The 20,553-nt window shown below is 45.3% G+C and overlaps 2 protein-coding genes and 1 long non-coding RNA gene across 6 annotated transcripts in view; 1 reads left to right on the top strand and 2 right to left on the bottom strand.

Moving 5' to 3' along the window:
- LOC147033531 (E3 ubiquitin/ISG15 ligase TRIM25-like) overlaps nt 1-20,553 on the bottom strand; it is a 472,162-nt gene that overhangs the window by 201,763 nt on the left and 249,846 nt on the right. The gene's annotated exons all lie outside the window — the stretch shown is intronic.
- LOC147033535 (uncharacterized) lies at nt 1,124-14,839 on the bottom strand. Its single transcript, XR_015051573.1, has 4 exons — nt 14,741-14,839; nt 10,037-10,281; nt 1,653-1,742; nt 1,124-1,555 (listed from the first exon to the last, which is right to left on the bottom strand). It is a non-coding gene; the product is annotated as an uncharacterized LOC147033535 (long non-coding RNA).
- Nucleotides 14,989-20,553, top strand: part of LOC147033534 (uncharacterized) — a 29,069-nt gene continuing 23,504 nt past the window's right edge. Inside the window, exon 1 of the mRNA XM_085856369.1 lies at nt 14,989-15,004. Coding sequence (XP_085712495.1) covers nt 15,004 — 1 coding nt within the window. The 5' untranslated portion in view covers nt 14,989-15,003. The remainder of the gene's footprint in view (nt 15,005-20,553) is intronic.

Below are 20,553 nucleotides of genomic sequence, written 5' to 3'. Positions count from 1 at the left end.
TTTTTAATAATTGGGGTCTAAGTGGGTTTATGGTGAGGGGAAGGGGGGGGTTGCTCCTCAAAATAGGTATTTACTATAGCATTTGTTCATTGGACATTTTGCCGATTTCTGTCCCACAGTAGACCAGCCAAGACCTGATTTTTGACTTTCCACGCCATTTGTTCTGTTAATATCTGGAATCTATGCTAGATCGATTGTCTTTCGTGTGGGGAAAAGCCTGGTGTTCGCTTCGTGGTTCGGGTGGCGGCTTGGGATCTGAGGGTCCTGAGTTCAATCCTCGTTGGCCGCTGAATTAAAAAAATACACCAGGAGGTTGACTCAGCCTGTCGTCCTTCCGAGGTCGGCAAAATGAGCACCAGTGTACTGGTAAGGGGGACACTGCATCAGCGGCATCGCCGCGTCCCAAGCAATGATGCAACCAGCAGCAATAGGCTGCACAAGATAGAGAGAGAGTGTGGGGAAGAAGGTGTGGGCGGATGCCATCGTTGCTTTTAACCTTGGTCATTTCCAGGTCCAGAATGTCAAAATGGCCATTTTCATGATAAACTGCAGACTGACCACTTCTTTTCACATCTTTCAGATGAAATCTTTGTCTCATCACCTCGATCAATACAACGTGATGTATCGACTGTTTAATTTTCAATTTACAGATTAATTCATCACAAAGTGCAGCACAAAATTACATTTTTCTAAGAATCTAGTTCTGCAAGTTAAACTTCATGAAATCTGGTCATTTGTCTACATGCATGGCACCTTTCATCACCCATCAATTAACCAATGTACACATTTACAGTCGTGTTCACATGTCAGCTTTGGGGGAGCACCTCTTTACCATACAACTATCTGTGTACGATGAAAGGTATTCTTTCCATCGAGTGTTGCCTCCAGCACATTGATATTTTCACATGAGCAATGGGTCATCCGGTCTTAAATGATATTGTCTGGGACAGACACATCTCCGTTCCGTGTGTGTCTCTCGAGTATGTTATCAGCTATGTTGGTGTCTATTCGCTGAACAGTCTCTATACCAATGGTGTGGTTATCAGTATGTCGAAGATGCATCAGGGCTTCTGATCACGCGGCCTGGTGAACAGCATGACCGAGTCCGATGTGCTTTGGGGTTAGCTTGCGACCGTTTGATACTCCATATACAATGTCCTGTGCAAAGTTGCACACCTTTCTTTTGACATCAATATCTTCCATGCCTTCATGTACCACGTCTCTGCCCCCAAACAACAAGTGGAGGAACAGATAAAGATTGTCTGGGATCAACTGCTCAACATGTTCTCGATCAATCCCGTTCCAAGTACGAGAATGTCCCGGGGCATCCATCATATCCTGCCTATTCTCAAGGGCAACATGCACCATCTGGAAAAAGTTAGATTGGTCGAGGTCCATCGCACCACCACTCTCATCTTCTGACTCGGATGAAGATTTCTGGCAGAAGAAGCAGCATGTGGAGTCCATATTTCTAAGTTGGCTTTTGTGCTTGATGACATTCTCCAGGCTCCATGTCTTCAGCCAAATAATAGGATTATCATCAACGATGTTCACTCTGTAAATAAAGGAAGAGAAGTACATGTAAATTACCCAGTTCAACAAACTCAAACAAAACATATGTGAATTACCATATGACCCTGTAAATACTGTACATAAGGCTCTTCACTCGGTCGAGATGGAGCGATGTGTTTCAGAACTGCAGAGATGGTGCTGCAGTCGAGGTGTGAATGAATATCTCACTGCTGGAACGATGGTGGGGAAAAAGAACAACATCGGTATGTCTGCTACCATACCTCTGTGATAGTAAACAAATAGTTCATCAATTGTTAAAGAAGGTTCGACTCAGAAAGATGTCGGAAAATGCACATTTGTGTAGATCTTATTCCCTTATCTTTTACCTTTTCCCCTAACTTTCTACCCCCTGAAAGTAGAAAACTGATCCTGTTCAGCATGTTTGAGTTGATGTCTATCTTAAACATCTACTGTGATGATGCAGTATAATATTGTCAGAAAATATCGATTCATCCAGAAGAAAAAAACCCCGAGGAAATGCTATTCTTCCTGCCCCCTCAGGACCGCCATTTTGAATTTTCCCATAATGCATTGCTACCAGGATTATGCATGTCGGCTCAAAATGGACTGAGTATCATGAACCATCAGATAAAGATTGTTTGAGGCCCAGTATGAAGTTAGAACTGGGAAAGTTCTCACTGTTTGATTTCACATTTTGAAGATGAAGCAAAATTTGTGTGAATGATACTTATTTGGACCACATGAGCCCTTAATGACCCCAAAAATGACCTTTAAGGTCAAAAGTGAAAATAGCATCCGGTCATACCGCAATCCCCACCCCATGTGGGTTGGTTTCATTACGGTCGGTGTGTAATAATCACGGTTCGTAACGGTCGGTGTGTGATAATCACGGTTCCTTACGGTCGGTGTGTAATAATCACGGTTCCTTACGGTCGGTGTGTAATAATCACGGTTCGTTACGGTCGGTGTGTCACAATCACGGTTCGTTACGGTCGGTATGTAATAATCACAGTTTGTTACGGTCGGTAATAATCACAGTTTGCAAGCGTCTTACTCCATCGCGCAAGCCAACTCGCCTCAGCACGAACAAGAGAATCGTGCAGCCTTCTTCACTGTGTAGAGGGGAAGCCAGCCATAATGCCCTTCTCTTCCAACCGACATCTTTCCTCAATCGCTTCTGTCCCGCTCCAAACCTAACTCTCCTCTCTCTGAGGTCACGCCCATTAATCATTCACTCCAGGGGTGTGGTTTGCTAGTTGTTATGCCTGGAGGCTGGGTTTCTTGCCTGCTTGGAAGTGCGGCTTGGTTGGTGTTGTTTTAAGGACAGTTCCTATTTTATTGCCATCTTGGAAAGGCAAAGACAAAGGAAAAGGTCACAGGGGGTCATCATATTGTTACGGCTGTGGAAATTCGCAAACCACTATCCAGGTCCCGTAGATGAGGTATCTCTTAAGTACATGTGTATTTAGCCCCAAATCCGTTGTTTAGAGGGAATTAATGTGATTCATTCGGGCTGCGACGCTTTGAGTCAGTCGTTTTTCTTTTTCTATCTTTTATTTCAAACAAAAACCAACGAGGACGCTCGGTGGGCTTTTCCCGCCTGTTTTTCGCGCCATTCTTCTCCGCGCTTGGTGTGAGGGAGGAGAAGCGGGGTGGGGCATCTTTGGTAGATGCGCGGTGTGACGCGGCCAGGGAGGAGGAATGCCCCTCTTCGAGACCTTTCTCGAAGCGCCTCGAAGGGGGGTGGAGCAAAGAACGGGCGGAGCAACAGGGCGGAGCTCCTGGATATAAAAAGTCTGACACGGGCGGAGCAGGTTTGGTGGTTGCTCTTGCCCTCTTCCTGTCTTCCGGCTCGCTCGTCCTCTTCTCTTGCTAGTGGATGCTGGCCTGGTCTGCTGTGGTGCGGTTCCAAGACCCCAAGGAGCGTCCGCCATTCCCCCCTCCAAGGAGCGTCCGCCATTCCCCCCTCCCGACCTCGGGCATCCACGTTTCCCCCCCCTCTATCAGCGCTGGGATAGCGCCGAAAACTCCATCCGTGGCGTTGAGCGGCCAACACGTGCTGGCGCGAAGCACGCCGGAGAGGCCTCACCTACCACGCTCGGGCACGGAGTCGCGGCCAGACGGGACCACGTCGACGGACGTCGGAGAGGGACTCGACGGCCCAAAAGGGAAGTCACCTTTTTATTTTCGGGGTTTTTGTATGGATCTTGTGGCGCCGTGTCTTGTAAAGTAAAACTGTATAAGTGTTTCCGTGTGTTTGCGTATTCGGTCGTAGCTCTGCATTGTTGTTTTTGTTTTAAATTGATATATGTGCGTTCTGACTGTTTGGCTGTATATGTGTGCTCTCCGTGTGTCGTGTAAATAAAGTGCATTATGTTGAATTGTTCCCCGTTTCGCTGCGTCCTTTCCTTCATTTGAATCTCCATCTTGCTCCACGTAAAGGGTTCGTAGTGGGCTTAATACGCCCGATAATTAATTGGAACCGTCGAGGCCGACGAAAACACTGCTCGGTTATTCCGATAGCACGGGACGGACCGCTTAATCGGTTCGTGTCCGGAGTCGGCCTGCGGCGAGGTACGATCGCCCGGTTTACCATCCGCGTGGGTACTGAGGTAGGTCGAGTTTGGCGAACAACCCTATCCGACGCGGGTGGCCGATTGGCACGATTGTGTGAGGTCGAAAGGCCCACCCGTGACTGGCTCTGGGCGATAGTTCCCGGAGGGTCACTACAGAATTGTCCGTCCGGTGGGCGAGGCGGCCGCCATTCGAGTCGAGCGGCCGATCGCATGCCGGCGGGTGCGAATTCGCAACAATATACTGGGAGAAATTATCCTTAAACTTTATCTAATTTAACAGAGCACCCAACCACCCCCACCATGTGGTGACACGTAACACTTGAGCTCACAGTCTCCCTAATTAAGTTACATCGAGATGTCTCCTGCACATCCACGAACCAAGCGACTTGAAACGACCCGACCTTTTCGATGAAATTCCTCCATCTACCCCACAAACATAACAATATTTATTCACCACAGGAGGGGGGGGGACAAAGGGAAGGGATGAGTGCAGGTGAGCAGCAACACCAGAAGGGGGTTGCTGGCAGACCACGTGACAGACAGATTTTGTCCCTCAGCCTTGTTGGTGACATTCCACCACTCTTTCTGCTGTTTCTTTTGTTATGTTGCATCCTGATCAGTTCTCTGTTCGAGCTCTTCCATGAGCCTTGACCCTGCACACAAATAAGACAGAAAGCTGGGTGTGCAAGTGACCTTACAAGCCACAGGCTCCAAGCTTTTCTCACATCAGGATGCCACACTGTGTAATGAATCAAAAAACTGAAAAATCAATCTAAAAGCCAATTCCATGTGGCAAAAACAAATGGCATTTTCAGATTGATGACAATTACAAATCAAACCATGAAGAGATGTTTTCAAAGGAAATGCTTCATAAAGGAGAAGGCATGTGATCAAATAGTTTCCTTTGAGACCCGGATCTCCCAACACAGAATTAATAAACTTGGTAAATTTGAAACAAAGCTCGATGATAAAAGAGATGTGTTTCTGTTTGTAACAATCACTCCACTACCATTTGGAAACAGAAGTACTGTCTTCCAAATAAACTGATGTGGGGTATAGTGGAAGCAGAATTCATTAGAATAGTCGGTGAAAGAACATCTCAAGTTGATCTGATAAACCAAACTGGAAACCAAAATACACAAGTTAAAATTTACTGCCTTTCCTCTGCTCCAGCTCCCTCTGAGCTCCTCCAAGAGGGAAACATTCATCCAATGAACTCCCTCCCGATTAAACTCCCCCCAAAACAGGCTTTTCACTCAACTCCAATCCTCTGTTCCTCTATTCTCCGGTTTGTGCAACTACTTCCGACAGATTCAATCCCACTCTGCCCTCCATAGTTTTTAGTTGGGAGTGCACCACAATTATTATGCCATTGCCCAGCCCGACATGCTTTCTTTTCTACCCCCATTAACCCGACCAAACCTAACCTAATTACTTCCAGGTTACTGCCTTGCCTCCTCTCCTTCTCATCCATTCTTTTGCTTGTTGTCCACCTGTCATCTCACTCCGATGATGTATGATGCTTCTTCTCCCTCTGTCACTTCCCTCTTCCATGAGGCAACATTTTGTATGAAAATCATTTATTCATTTTAGTTTTGGAGCAGAAGGGTATTAGTTAGTTGAACTGTCTCCAAGTATACAGGTCATGGTAATGCAGAAAATTACAAATCAAAAATGTTCTTTATCGTGAACAAAATGAACGAGTGGTGTTTGGTCGTAGTAGTGCCGAACGATCTGGGAGGGAGGGGGTTGGTGTTGGGGTCAGGCATCATGTGTTTTTATTTGAATGTCACTCATTTATATTCATATTGTTATATCTTCCTCACTTTTACACCCTCATCATTGTGAATGTTGTACTGCATAATCACCGAGTTATAAACCATGACGTTGTACACAAGTCAGAAAGACATCCAAGGTTACACAAGACTATTCAAGTATCCTCGAGTGGAACAGGTAAAATTACCATGCCTGACGTTTCAGAATTTATTTTATGAATCAAATGTACAAAGGAAGGAAACAATGAAGTATGATTTGTGTGAATTTTTTGAACAAACTACATATGGAAAGAATGACAATTTAGTGCACTTTCATCACTTACATGTCCTTTACAGTAAGGACTGTAAGGTGGTGGAAAGAGAGCATGTTACCACCCAGCACAATCCTGTGGTGTTTGTTGTAGGAATGAAGATAAGGGGGAATTTAAAAGCAGGGGTCGCTCGATGAGGTGGAGGAAGGGCAGGGACAATATCCAGGTATGAGAGCCAGGTATGAGGAACTTTGCGAAGAAGCTGAAGGTTTGGAGGAGTGGAAGAAGTGTAGAGAGGCATTTAGGGGAACTGTAGAAGCTTTGTTTGGAAGGACATCGGGAAAGGATGCATCTTCAAGGGATAGATACCAGGTATGGTTGATGTCAGAAGTAGCGATGGTAGTTGGTGAAAAGCAGGTTTCAAAGAGGAAAGAGAAGATGAACGATACAAGGGGACAACCGGATGAAGAGTTGCTGAACCGGAATGGCTAAAATGAGAAAGCAGCCAGAAGAGGTGTGGATCAGGTGAGGAATGATATGGAAGCAGAGGTGTACAACAAGTTAAAAGACGATGGTGGGAAGAAGAAGATCTATAAGTTGGCGCATGACAGGGATGAGGGAAGTAATGACAAGAATGAGGGAAGGGTGATTAAGGATGGTGGTGGGAGGTGAGTGAAAGAGAGGAGGAGGGGGGGGGCAGTATTGAAGGTACAAGAAGGATATTTCAAGGGGCTGTTTAACCAGGGAGGAAAAAACGGTGAGCTGCAGTTTCCGTGTTATGCAGAGGGGAAAGACAGCATTAAAGAGGATGAAGAAGTGAAGAGCAGCAGACTTCAATGAGGCGTGAAGAAATATGCTAATTGCAGAGGTATAAGTCAGTCAGTTGGACGAAGAGTCTGTTGAATGTGCAGCTGGTGGACAAAAAAAAGTAGAAACACATGTGTAAATGAGAGACACCAAGCAACGGCTTCCATAGAGGTGTGGCCCATGTGTTAATTAAGCAAACAACATCCCAGCATACTTCGGGTCCTGCATAAAAAGTGCTGCACAGACCTGGTTACCTAAAATTATGCTGAGCATGGCTGCAAGAAAAGATCCCCTCCACAGAGCATGTGTGGTTGCTCAATGGTTTGATGAGCATGACACTGATGTTATCCATACGTCATTGCCTTCTCAATCACAAATCTGAACCCAATCGAGCATTTATGGGATATTCAGGAATAATGCCTGGGATAGCGTTTTCCACCTCCATCAAACAGGTGTGAGTTGATTGACCTTCTCTTGGAAGAATGGTGCAACATCCCTCCTGCAGAATTCTAAATGCTGGTGGACTGTGCCATGGCACATACAGGCTGTATTGGCCACACTTGGTGGCCCAATGCCCTATTAAGTGACTTTGCATTTGTTTTTCCATTTTTTGTCCACAACCTCTTTGTATGAGAGAGAGAGAGTTCCATTCCGGAGCATTGGAGTACAGCGGAAATTGTGTAGATATGGAAGATGAAGGGAAATGTTCAAGATCTGGGGAAGTACACAGGAATTACATTCCCAAGTCATGTCATGAAAGTACTGAAGAGGACTCTGGATGGGAGGGCAAGGAAGAATGTGGAGATGAAAATCAGTGACGAGCAACAGGGGTATAGAAAGGGGAGGGGGATTATGGATGGGATGTTCATTCTGAAACAGCTGGTGGTATGGAGAAGAGTTTGGAGGTGCAAGGTGACTGGCATTTGGATTTGTGGACATGGAGAAGACTGATGACACTGTCCAGAGAGAGATGGGAATGGTGACATTGAGATGGATGGGAGTGTTGGAAGCAGACATTAGGTTGATGGAAGTGGTGTACAAAGGAAAGGGAGAGATTTTGTTGGTCCGAGGATGTTGGAGGAGTTAAGTGTGAACATCGGTTTGACAAAGGGAAGCTCTCTCAGTCCACTCATGTTTATCATGGTGATAGTGTTATGGATTTGGAAACCTTCTGCACACAAACAGCCAGAGTCCCCGTAGTTAGTTCAGTTATTTCGAAAAGTATGTGTTTATAGTTCGAATCCATCCCCTATGTTTAATGGGAATTTCGTGTGTGTGCTTAGTTATTTTTTAGTAAGGTTTTTATTACATCTAAACAACCACAACAATGCCACCATCCCTCATTCAACCCGGTCGCCATTGCCCACATGTATTTGGCTGAGGGCGTGGGCAGAGCCTCCATCGCTTCCGACCGAGGCTCCGCCCCAAGGAAGGGCATGGACCGTTTCCTCCAGCCAATGAGCTGAAAGCGAGCACCACACGCACGCCCCAGCCAATCGGGAGGCTGACCACGAGTCGTCCGACAACCCCTCGTCCAATCAGGAGGTGAGGGGAGAGAAAAGAAACCCCTCCCACCTAAAGAGAGCAAAAGAGATGAGAGGAGATGTCAGCAGAACTGTTGCAAAAGGAGAAGGCTGTCTGGCACCGAACATGCTATTCCAACGCAACTAACAAGGACCAAATTCGTTGTGCCAGGGTTCATTATGATCAGGCACTATCATCAGGGTCGCATATCGCCAAAGGGCCAGGTCGAAAGAGCAAAATGCCCGAAGTATGTCTGGAGTCGTGAAACTCCTCCACACCATTCACTCGGTCATCCACAGACCCCAATGACAAGGCTTTGTGCTTCTTTTGCCAGAGGACTGATGATCAACCTATTTACCTTGTATGGAGTGACAGTGCGGGAAAATCGCTGAGAGAAGCTGTTGATGTTGCTCAGAACCCTGTTTTTATGACTCGATTGAGCACTGCTATAGCGCCAAGTGATGCACATGAAATTGACGTTCTGTACCACAGGCATTGCCAGCCTTCCACGCATTTACAGGTGCTGATAATACTGGGCCGTTCGCTCGACATGGTAAGGCAAAATGGTTCCAGTGCTACTTGAAGGCCGATGACGACATGGTAGATGCCTTTGCTATGCTCTGGAAGGATGCTGAACTGTCAGAGGACCAACACACAACTTTAGCAAGATTTCTCTGTTCAGGTTATTGTCCAAGTGGTGTCAATATTTCCAGCATCCCTGAACTTCGGTGGCATCTCTTCTGCAAGAACATGGCTGAGAATGACAAGTTACCACCAACTGTCGGTGCTCTGAGGCAGCATATCATGCGGGTACATATCCAGGCATACGTTTGGGGTCAAGCAGCAATTTCTCAGCAAACATTTCTTGATCCATTAAAGAATGGCTTCCACAATGACACGAGTGGTCAACTCAAACCAACAACAGACATTCTCCCTGCACCAAAGGCAATTAGCGAGATTATAAGGTGCCAGTGCAAGACAGAATGTTCATCACAGAGATGTTCCTGCAGGGCCAAGAACTTAACATGCACTGATGTTTGCATGTGCAGCACTTCGTGTGAGAATGACGAGGACTCAAACATTGAACGGCATGACCACGAGAGTGATGATGACGATGGCAATGACGAGTGACATCAGAGACAGTGATGCCAATTGGCTACAAACTCATATTTGACATTAAGTACATTTCACTGATCACCATATTCATGCGTTACTTGTTTCAAGATTTGAAAGCAATGCATAAAATAAACGGTAATTTGACAAAATGATAGCCGTTTCCATGGCAACCATTGCTCAAAATACAGATATATGTATTATATATTAAGAACTGTCCTCGAGTTAACAATTATGCATCATCAGTTGCTTGCTTGCGATTAATTTTGAATTTTCAGAGCTGAAATAAAAAAAACGGGTTTTTACCCCAAAACGACCTATTTGACCACATTATATGCATTGAAAAAATGTGAAACATGGATTTTCTGTTTTGGTATTGTTTAAGCTTTCCAAAAATGTTGGGGTTAGCTACTCTCCAAAAAATTCCAACGAACGTCAAATTATGGACACAAGGAACCTGACTCGATGGTCAACATCACGTTCTCTTCACTCTCTCTCCCGGATTCCTCTGTCCGCTCCGTTCACGTTCCCCATTTCCTGGGGTACCAGATGGTACAGGCTCGCGGAATGGAATGCACAGCTTTGGCGGGAACGCTGTCGGTGAGGTGACCGTGTGGCAAGGCGAGCAACTGGGTTGAGGCGAAGGTGTGCAGGGCTTGGTGCGAAGATGTGTGTGGAGAGGAGAAAATAAGAGAAAGAAAGCTGCGAAAAGGAATGAAGAGTGGAGAGAAAGTGATCAAAGCGAATGAGAGAAGGAAAAGAAAGAAATAAAGAACAAAGCTGCAGAATAACCAAATAATTAATTACCAGGCTGACCAAGGAACCAATAATAAGTCCTTCCAAGAAATGAATGAATAGTCCTTCCCCTCACTTCTTCCTTCATCATCTGCACCCCCAACTCTCCTCACGGCTCTGGGACCCTCATTGTTGTGACGTGACGAACGCATCTCCCACTTATTCCATTCATTCTTATGAGAAAAATTTGCTTTGATTTTCGTTGTTTTCATATTCGTCACACTTTTCAGGAACGTATCCCGACGTAAACCAAGATCTGACAGAACGGAATGAAAAACAGAACAAATATCATCACATCCCTGGGAGGGATGGAACAGGATGTGGTGAATTTGGGTTAAAACATAATAATGGGACAATCTCTTATCTCTTATAATGCTTCATCTTCCTCTTTCACATGTGTGGTACTCTTTAGTGCATCAGAATGCACGACTCTTCTGCTATTTAAACAGACTGCTCTCAATTCGACCTTTCCTTCTTGCTTTGCCTAAAAAATCCAATTGTTACGGCGTCTCTTCTCTCCATTCTCTGAATTCGCCTTTATTGCATCCATCAAGAACTGTGATAAATCGCATCTCTGACCTAAAACTTAAAAAAACCCCAGTTTGCTATGAATGTTCACTTTCCATCAACCATTCTTTTTTTCCAACTTCAGTGCCAACTCACTCCCCTCACCCCTCACTCTCACTCTCAAAGCAACCATCCCACTCTTATCCCTCCAAGCCTCCCTCTCACCTCTCTCAAAAACTGCCCCCTCACCTTTCTGCCACCATTCATCCCCCTCACTCATCCTACCCAAAGTTGCCCCCCTCCCATCCACAAAGCTGCCTCCTTCCACTACCCTCTCACCTCCATCTCTTCACTCCACCCCCTCAAATCCTCAACTGCCTTCTTCCCCCTCTCTTGTCCCCCTGTCTCCCAGCACCACAGAGCCTTTTCTCCTCCTCATTCAGCCCCCTCCCCGAGCTATTCTGCAATCCCCCACACTCTTTCAACAACCCTCCTTACCTCCCACCTTTGTCCCTTGTCTTACCCTCCCGTCCACTCCCACCCCCTGCAACCAAAGCCTCCTCCCCTACCTCTTCATTAAAAGTATGGACCTCAAATATCCGGGGCCTTCGCTCAAACCTTTCAGATCTTTCCATACAGGTTGCCACTGACAAACCAGACATAATCTGCCGAACAGAAACTTTCCTCCCCCAAGACGTGTCTGACTCACAAGTATCTCTCCCTGGTTACTCCCCCCTCTGGTTTGACAGACCTGAGCCTCGCCCTGGTGGAGGAGTTGCTCTCTTCATCAAAGACTCTATTCCTCACTCTCCATGCACTGCCCTCACTCCCCCACACCCCCCAGGAATACCTCTGGCTACGGCTTCCCCTCAACTCCCACCTCGTGTTTATATGTGTACTGCACCGTCCACCTAACAGTGATGCCTCCATCTACACCTCACTATCTGAAAGCATGGACCAACTTCTATCTTCTCATCCAAACTCTCTCTTCCTCATATGTGGCGACTTCAATTGTCACCCTGCCAGTTGGCTAGGTGTGGGTACCTCTCTCACTGGTCATGGCACCTCAGCAAAAGCTTTCTGCGACTCATTGGGACTGACTCAATCGGTCAACTTCCCTACCCGGATCTCAACCAATGGTACTCCATCTCTTCTGGATCTGATTTTGACAAATTTCCCTGACAATATCTGCTGCTCTTCCTTCGCTCCAATCGGTTCTTCTGACCATGTCCTTGTCAAAGTGGACATCTCTCTGGCTATTATCAGAGAACCACCTCACCGCCGTCGAGTCTGGCATTTCACTCAAGCTGACTGGCAGGGTCCCCAAGCAGCCCTCAAACTTACACACTGGTCTCCTATCTCTACTTTCTCCAACATCAACTCATCCTGGAAATTCTTACAAAGAAACTTGCTCTCCCTCATGCACAGATTTATCCCCTCTCGTCTTCAGTTGTCCTCCCCTTCCTCCCGCCCTTGGTTCACTGAAGCTTGTGGTGAGGCAGTTGTCCTGAAACAACTTGCCTTTGCCTCATGGAAAGCAAACCCAACTGAGGGCAATCTCAGTTCGTTCCATAAAGCTCGGAACAAGTGTGTATCTACCCTCAGGAGAGCCAGAAAACAACATCTTTCTCATCTCAAGTCTGAACTCTCAAACCTCTCTCCCTCCTCAAAATCCTGGTGGCGTCTAAACAAATCTGTTTCTGGTGTATGTTCCCCCTCCATCCCCTCCCTTACCTCAAATGGCAGCACTGCTGATACCGCACGTGAAAAAGCTGAATGCCTAAACTTGGTGTTTGCAGCTAAATCTTATGTCCGAAACTCATCACTTTCTCTACCCACCTTACCCTGGATATGCTGGATATTCTCCATATTTCTCCATATCCAGATATTCTCCATATTTGAGGTCACTCTACCCTGGATATGCTGCTTCTGCTCGCCCAACAATGGATGGAAGCCCTCAATGCCAGACAGGAAATCCGAGCCGTATCCCTGGATATATCAGGTGCTTTTGACACAGTCTGGCACCCTGCCCTGCTCACCAAACTCTCTTCCGATGGTATCCAAGGCCATCTCCACTCATGGCTCGCAGACTTCCTCTCCTGTCGCAGTGAACGTGTGGCCCTAAATGGAGTTCTTTCATCCCCCCTTCCTGTCCAGGCTGGAGTTCCTCAAGGTTGCGTTCTGGGCCCTGTTCTTTTTCTGGTTTTCATCAATGATCTATCTGACTCTCTGGAAAATCCTCTATATCTCTTTGCTGATGACTCCACCCTCTGCCATCCCATCGGTCATCCCTCAGACCGGCAAGCAGCAGCTTCTTCGCTCACTGCTGATCTGGATAAAATCACAAACTGGTCCAACACGTGGAACATGTCTTTCAATCCGGACAAATCTCACACTCTCACGATGTCTCTTCGAAAGGACCGTTTGGAACCCCCCCCCCCATCCACTTTCTCAACAATCCTCTGGAAGAAGTCCTTTCTTTCAAGCTTCTGGGTCTCACTATCTGCCATGATCTTTCCTGGGAAAACTACATTTCAAACCTCGCCTCCAAAGCCAGTCGCCGACTGGGAATCCTCCGTCATGCAAGGTTCTTCCTCGGCCCACCTGAGCTCCTGACCACTTACAAAGCTTTTGTCCGCAGCCTGATGGAGTACTACTCTCCCCTCTGGGCTGGTGCTCCTGCCTCCCACCTATCTCGGCATCACGCTGTGGAAACCAAGGCATTTCGGATCATTGGCATCTCCCGCAATGAGGCTGAGTCTGTGGGCCTCTCACTCAATCACCGCAGGTTGTTCGGTGGTCTTTCTGTCTTCTACCTTCTCCTCTCCAGCTTCGCCACCCCTGCTCTCTCTGCGATTTATCCCCACCACATTTCCGCAGGGCGCTCAAGGTCCGCCAACAACCCCCTTCTGGTAAAACTACGAAAAGCATGAATCACTACTCACCTTCACTCTTTCATTCCTTTTTTTTCCCGCCTTTGGAATAAACTCCCTCACTCTATTCATTCCCATTCTTCCCTCCAGGCTTTCAAAACATCTGTTCACCACCACCTCTTGTCATCCCCCATCCAAATCCTCGATCGTTTCAACTCTCGATAATCCACCCAAGCCCACCTCCTTCAAATTTCCTGCTTTCCTTCCTGAAAATCCCTGTCATGTCCATCTTCTATTCCCCATGTTCCCCGTCCCATCCCTCTCCCTTCCACCGATCTCCAAATGTCTCTGTTCCCCACTATTTTGTCCTTCCCACTCCCTCCCCTCCTGTCTCATGCCCCCCTTGATGTGCGTTGTGTGTTCACTCTCATACGAGCCTCGACAAGGTTTTCATAAAACAAAAAAAAATCTCATAAAATATGGGACACCTCGTCAAAAACACACACACACACACACACACACACACACACACACACACACACACACACACACACACACACACACACACACACACACACACACACACACGCATACATTCACACAAATGCATACACACAAACACACATACATTTATACACACACACACACAAACACATTAACACACACACACGAACCCCGACCCTCTGGCTGGCTCGATGTGTTGGTGTAAACCGCTCGGTACATCTCATTTGGTAATTGATTGAATGTGGCAGATCCAAGTGCAGTGACGTCACATTATAAGTTCCACAAAGCATTACGTCATATGTGATAATGATATGTCATAGATATCAATGTGAATATCAAGTTATGTTTACGAGAAGCACCCGCTCCCTCCGGGAGCCCTCAAGGGGGTCATGTTGTTATATTTATGCCCATTTTACTCCAAGGGGTCCCAGGTTTACACAACCACAAAATGGAGGCGATCGGTTCAGCCGTTTTTGCGGTACCTGGGAACAGACAGACAGACGGTGAATGAGAGAAAGATGAATTTCTTCTTTCCGTCTTTGAGCCTGAATTTGACGACTGACACGACTGTTCCGCCATGGCCTGCGAGACGTGTACGAAACGTGGGACGCGGGGACTATTTTTTTCCACAACGGTTGATATCAACACGCGGAGGCGGGACCAAGGCAGTGGAGTTGATGACGTGGGCGGAACGAGAGGTCAAGAAGGGTGGGTCCAGCGGTGGAATGGGGACGCGCAGCTGTGAAGTGATTTTGGGCGCGTGGTGGGAGCACGGTGTCACAGCCCGCAGGTCTTGCCGAGCTGAAGACCCGCAGTGGAGCATCCCGTGGAGGACGTGGTTCATGAGGGAACTCGTTACGGTCAGACCGGTCGGATACCCATATCTGCTCCTCCTAACGTCTCCCCTTTCCTCGACCGCACGATAACCACACCTTGTTTCAACCTCCTTACCCCCCCTGGCGGTGAGACCATAGGTGGGTAACCTTTCCTCTTCTGAGGGCCGAAACTGTACTGTACTGAAATGGAAGATGCTTAGCAGGCAGACACGAGCGGAAGGACAGTCCAGCCGGGCTGTGTTGTAAAAGTACGAGCGCGGGCGTACTCTGCCCGGCAGCTCTCCTTTATTCGTATGCACACGCACGAGCCGGACGACTCCAGCATTACTACGACGCCTCAGGCGGCGCGCACACCTCATATCCCTTGCCGATACACTGAGGACGGCCACTCCTCCCATCATCACGCCCACCATGCATCATCACCATGCCCTTCCCCGTAGGCCCGCAGACTCCACCACAGAAACGAGTGAACGTTTTAACGTTGTTTCATCGTTTTGTTGTTCTGTCTGGGTTTGCCGTGTCCATGTTGTGTTAAGGAAGGTTTGATGATTGATTTTGATACATTTGGTTATTTAATTAAACTCTTCACGTCCCTCAAGTTTGGGCCGAATCCAAGATGGCCGCCACCCGTGGGAGTGTTAAAGTGAAGATACCAAAGGTTGAGGTTTGAAGGTTTGTTTCCACTCTCTGTACGAGGTGTTTTATCGTGAGGGTTCTGAGTGAAGGATTTAATGAAGGATTCGATGGTGTTCAACGGGTTTCTTTTTTCAAAACCACCAAACACGAGGCTCGTTCTTCTTTCAACCCTCTTCAGGTTACCTCGTTCACAGAAGCCCCTCCTCCTGCCCCCCTCGCCCCGAACCTCCAATATATACACAGCACCCCCATATTCCCTCCCCTTTATTTGAGCAAATTAATTCCCTAACTCGGTGTCTATCATTAACTCAGAGATAAAATGTAACGACATTAATTAACCATGAAACATCTCGTTCAGTGATCTTCACGATGTTGTTTTCGATGAGACATCGGTTTGAGAGCACCGTCACACCGCCTGCAGAACTCCAAACTGTCTGCTCCGAGGCCCCGCCTCCAAACTGTCTGCTCCGAGGCCCCGCCTCCAAACTGTCTGCTCCGAGGCCCCGCCTCCAAACTGTCTGCTCCGAGGCCCCGCCTCCAAAATCACGGTGGAGGAATAAAATGGGGATGAGGGGTTTGGCAGGACACGTGGGGTGGACATGATGGACGCAGAAAACCGTCAGGAAGGGATTAAATTTTTTTTTTTTAGTTTGTGGAGAGCTATATTGTCCATGCTGGGGTAACGGCCTTGTACGTGGGGGTGGGACGAGGAGTGCTCCGAGGGGGCGTGGTTTAACGTGAGTATGCAGATACAGTAATTGCATGTCTTCATCTTCAGAGCTTACTTCCAAATACACTGCAGCTACTTCTGAAGCGTTTTGGAATCTGAAGAATAAACCAGTTTTTTTATTTTATTTTTTTATCTTGCCAAAACGAAGTTTTGCAAGATATGTTAGTCAGCTTGTATGTTTTTTTTTTATTTTTTTTTGTCTGTAATCACGTATAAAAAATTCTGCAGAGCACAGTTATCATAGGAAATTTTTGTAACTTCGCCTTATCAGAGGCCTATAGAGGTCCCTTTCAGTGCACAAAATTTTGAAGGTCAAAGGTCAAGGTCACTTTGGCGCAAATCAGGGGAGTCGATAAAACCCTTATTTTTTGAGTTTTGATCGGATCGTCTTCAAACTTCATGGGAATATAGTTCATGGTCTGGCGCTCAGCTGATTAATTTTTGGTGGCGATTGGCCTTGACCTTCATGGTTAGCGCCTCAGGTCAAACATATTTGACCCCAAGGTCAAATTTTCAAGTTTTAGGAACCATATCATGTAGTACCTCAAATTGAACACCTCGATGAGTGCTTTCTAGATATCTCAAGCTTGAGACATTGTGATGTTATGAGGCAAAAGCATATTTTTCATGGTTACTCTGTAGAACGATTCTCATCGGAATCTCTCGTAGGCAGATATTCCTCAAGGAGTCGCTCCTGGTGGATAGCAGCTCTGTTCACCTCAGTGTGACCTTAAAGAAGTCACACGTGGTCACCTTTTGGCAAGATACGGTTCACCCTGCGGGTGACATTGGATGATTTTTTTATTTATTTATTTATTTTTTTGTCTGTAATCACGTATCAATCACTCTGCAGAGCACAGTTATCATTGGAAATTTTTGTAACTTCGCATATCAGAGTCGTATAGAGGTCCCTTTCAGCGCATAAAATTTTCAAGGTCACTGTCGCAAATCAGGAGTCGACGAAACCCTTATTTTTTGAGTAATTTTGATTGGATCGTCTTCAAACTTCATGGGAATATAGTTCATGGTCTGGCGCTCAGCTGATTAATTTTTGGTGGCGATCGGCCTTGACCTTCATGGTTAGCGCTGGAGGTCGAAAGTTTTTGACCCCAAGGTCAAATTTTGAAATCTTAGATACCATATCGAGTAATACCTCATATGAAAGTGCTTGATAAGTGCTTTCCAGATCTGTCAAAAGTTTGATGCTATGACGTCATTTGATGACGTCATGACAAAAAAACGGATTTTTCATGAAAATTTTATTTCCTCAGTTCTCATCAAAATCTCTTGATATTTCATGTACAACGGTCCTGGAGAGATACCATTAACCGTACGAAAATAAAAAGGTCAAGCATCAAGGTCGACGAAACCCTTATTTTTTGAGTAACTTTAATCTAATAAATAAGTCACTCATGTTCACATTTTGGCAAGATACTGGTCACCCTGGGGTGACATTGGTTTGTTTGTTTGTTTTTTTTGGTAAAGAGAAGAGCGAGTGCACGATAATTGTCCACACTCGTTCAAAACTTGAAATTTTTCTTTGTTTTAAAGTGTGTTTGAGATTTTATATTTACATCTGAGTGTGTGTGCTTCATCATTGATAGCTTGTGTTGGGAATATTAACCATTTAACGAGCATAAACACATTTTGTATGTTCAATATTTAAACCACCTGTCCTCCACGTGACAGGTTATATTTTAATATTTTTTAGCTCGCCTGTTCGAGAACAGAGAGCGATACCCACGGCATGAGCATCAGCGTGAGCGTGAAAATGTTAAATTTTTTGATGCAAGTTATTTTTAACCTCCACCATCGAAGATTGGAGGTTAGTTACTGTTTTCACCCCTTTCTGTTTGTTTGTGAACAGTATTACGGAAAAACTCCTCGACTGATTTCGACGAAACTTGGTGGGGGGGATTGGGTATGGTCCAAGGATCGTGCCATTAGATTTTTGACTTGGTCTTTGACTTTGACCCCAAATTTTTTATTTGCATTTCCACATGTTTTAAGTGATTTCCAACCCCCCCCCCCAAAAAAAAATTGTGAGAAAAAATTTTTTGCAACTTTTCTTCAACAAAATTTCGATTTCTTTTTTTTTTGCATTTCTGCATGTTTTAAGTGATTTCCAACCCCCCCCCCCCAAAAAAAAATGGAGAAAAGAACAATAACTCTGTCAGCACTGTTGATATCATATTTAATGAATAAGATACAAGGTTCACTTGAGTGACCCAGCAGTATTGGCGGCGGAGGTTTTGCACTCTCCCGAGTGCTTCCCCTCTCGTTTCCTTTCTAATGTTTTTATCTACCACACTATTTTATACGCCCGATATATATATATATATATATATATATATATATATATATATATATATATATATATATATATATCGGGGCGTATTATGTGATGTCGGTTCCTGTCCACACTCTAACTCCCAAAGTTTTCAACTTTCACGTTTCATATTTGGTACATAGGTACAGACTGTGGAGACTGTGTGTCGCAATATACGTTCGTCATCTAAAGTGGTTGCCATGGCAACCAGGATGCTGTTTCCGTCCGTTCCTGTCCCCATTCTAACTCCCAAAGTTTTCAACTTTCACGTTTCATATTTGGTACATATGTGGAGACTGTGTGTCGCGACATACGTTTATCATCTAAAGTGGTTTTCATGGCAACCAGGATGCTGTTTTCCATCCGTTCCTGTCCGCACTCCAACTCCCAAAGTTTTCAACTTTCACGTTTCATATTTGGTACATTGGTACAGACTGTGGAGACGGTGTGTCGTGACATGTTCATCATCTAAAGTGGTTGCCATGGCAACCAGGATGCTGTTTTCCATGCAGTAGCACAATTCTGTATATACCTTCTTGTTAGGGTGTATATTGTGCTCACTTGCGCTCTTGTCACTGATTACAATATACAAATACATATATTGCTTTATAATTATACTTCACTGCAATGCTTTGTAAAAAAATATTAATTATTAGACTCGTCTTTTAAAAACGATAAATGTATAAACAGGCGAGCATTGGGTGGCTTTGACACCAACTCTCGTAACATTTCTGTTCTCCCTGCTTTGCTCGGTACAAGTTTCAAAGTCTCGCCCATCTGACAGTTTACGGTACTTTGTCCTTGAGATGGTTCCTCACGCACACTCCTAAAAGGGAAATTCTGTCAATGTGAATATACTATGTTTCATCATAACATGCATTTGATATATTTCAGAAAACAAAACTTAAATTATATACTTTCTGTTGAGCGATGGTGTTTCCATGTTGTAATAACAAGTGTAAATTTAACCTCGCTCCTTACCTCATGAACCTTTACACCTCATTTCAATCACTTGCCCTGACGTTTGTTCTATCCAGAGAGGCACAATGTGTAATTTGAAGAAAAATACTAAATGTCATCGTGTGCTAAGTTTTTAAACTACGTACTCTACTTCCAATTCTGTGAATTTACTCGCCCAGGTCAGAGTTCAGTGGATCATAAAGAATGTGTCACACAATCATGGCACTCACTGTTTCCTTTGAATTGTGAGTCATGAACCATTTCCATCAATACGTGAGACACAAACTGATTTCTGAAGGCCTGCTCTTTGGATATCCGATCACACACAGCAAGCGGCTGCTGCTCTCTGTTGACGTGCTCTGGAAGGACATCGTCCGTGTCATCTCGACAGTCTTGTTCGGTGACGAGCTTCCACAGCAGTTTCATCTGCTCACTCTTGTTCGCCAATATTTTATCCAGTTTTACCAACAAACTCACTTGAAAAATCTGTTGTGATGATGAATCTGAAACATCATGTTCCAAGTTTTTTTTTTAAACATCATATGATGTGGAAATAATTTGGCAGTGTCGTCAGGCCAAGGGGATGAAGTTGTGATTAACGAACACTCCTGACAATACAATTTGCCAAATTTGATGATTATTATACTTTAGAGTTTTACAACTTCATAAACACATGAACACGACAAACTTGTCAAATTACAATAGATTTAAAATACATGTTTCCTTTAACTTTCTCCAACAAAGATTTGTTTTTCAAAGATTCTTCATTATCAAGATTTGTAACTTTATTATGATTATTATTTT

This window comes from Eptatretus burgeri, chromosome 2, assembly GCF_056783735.1.
Source record: "Eptatretus burgeri isolate ZD-2024b chromosome 2, Ebu_testis_v1, whole genome shotgun sequence".
In the NCBI taxonomy this organism is placed as follows: domain Eukaryota; kingdom Metazoa; phylum Chordata; class Myxini; order Myxiniformes; family Myxinidae; genus Eptatretus; species Eptatretus burgeri.
Note: the sequence above shows the minus strand (reverse complement) of the source record. Positions and strands in the feature narration are given on the sequence as shown.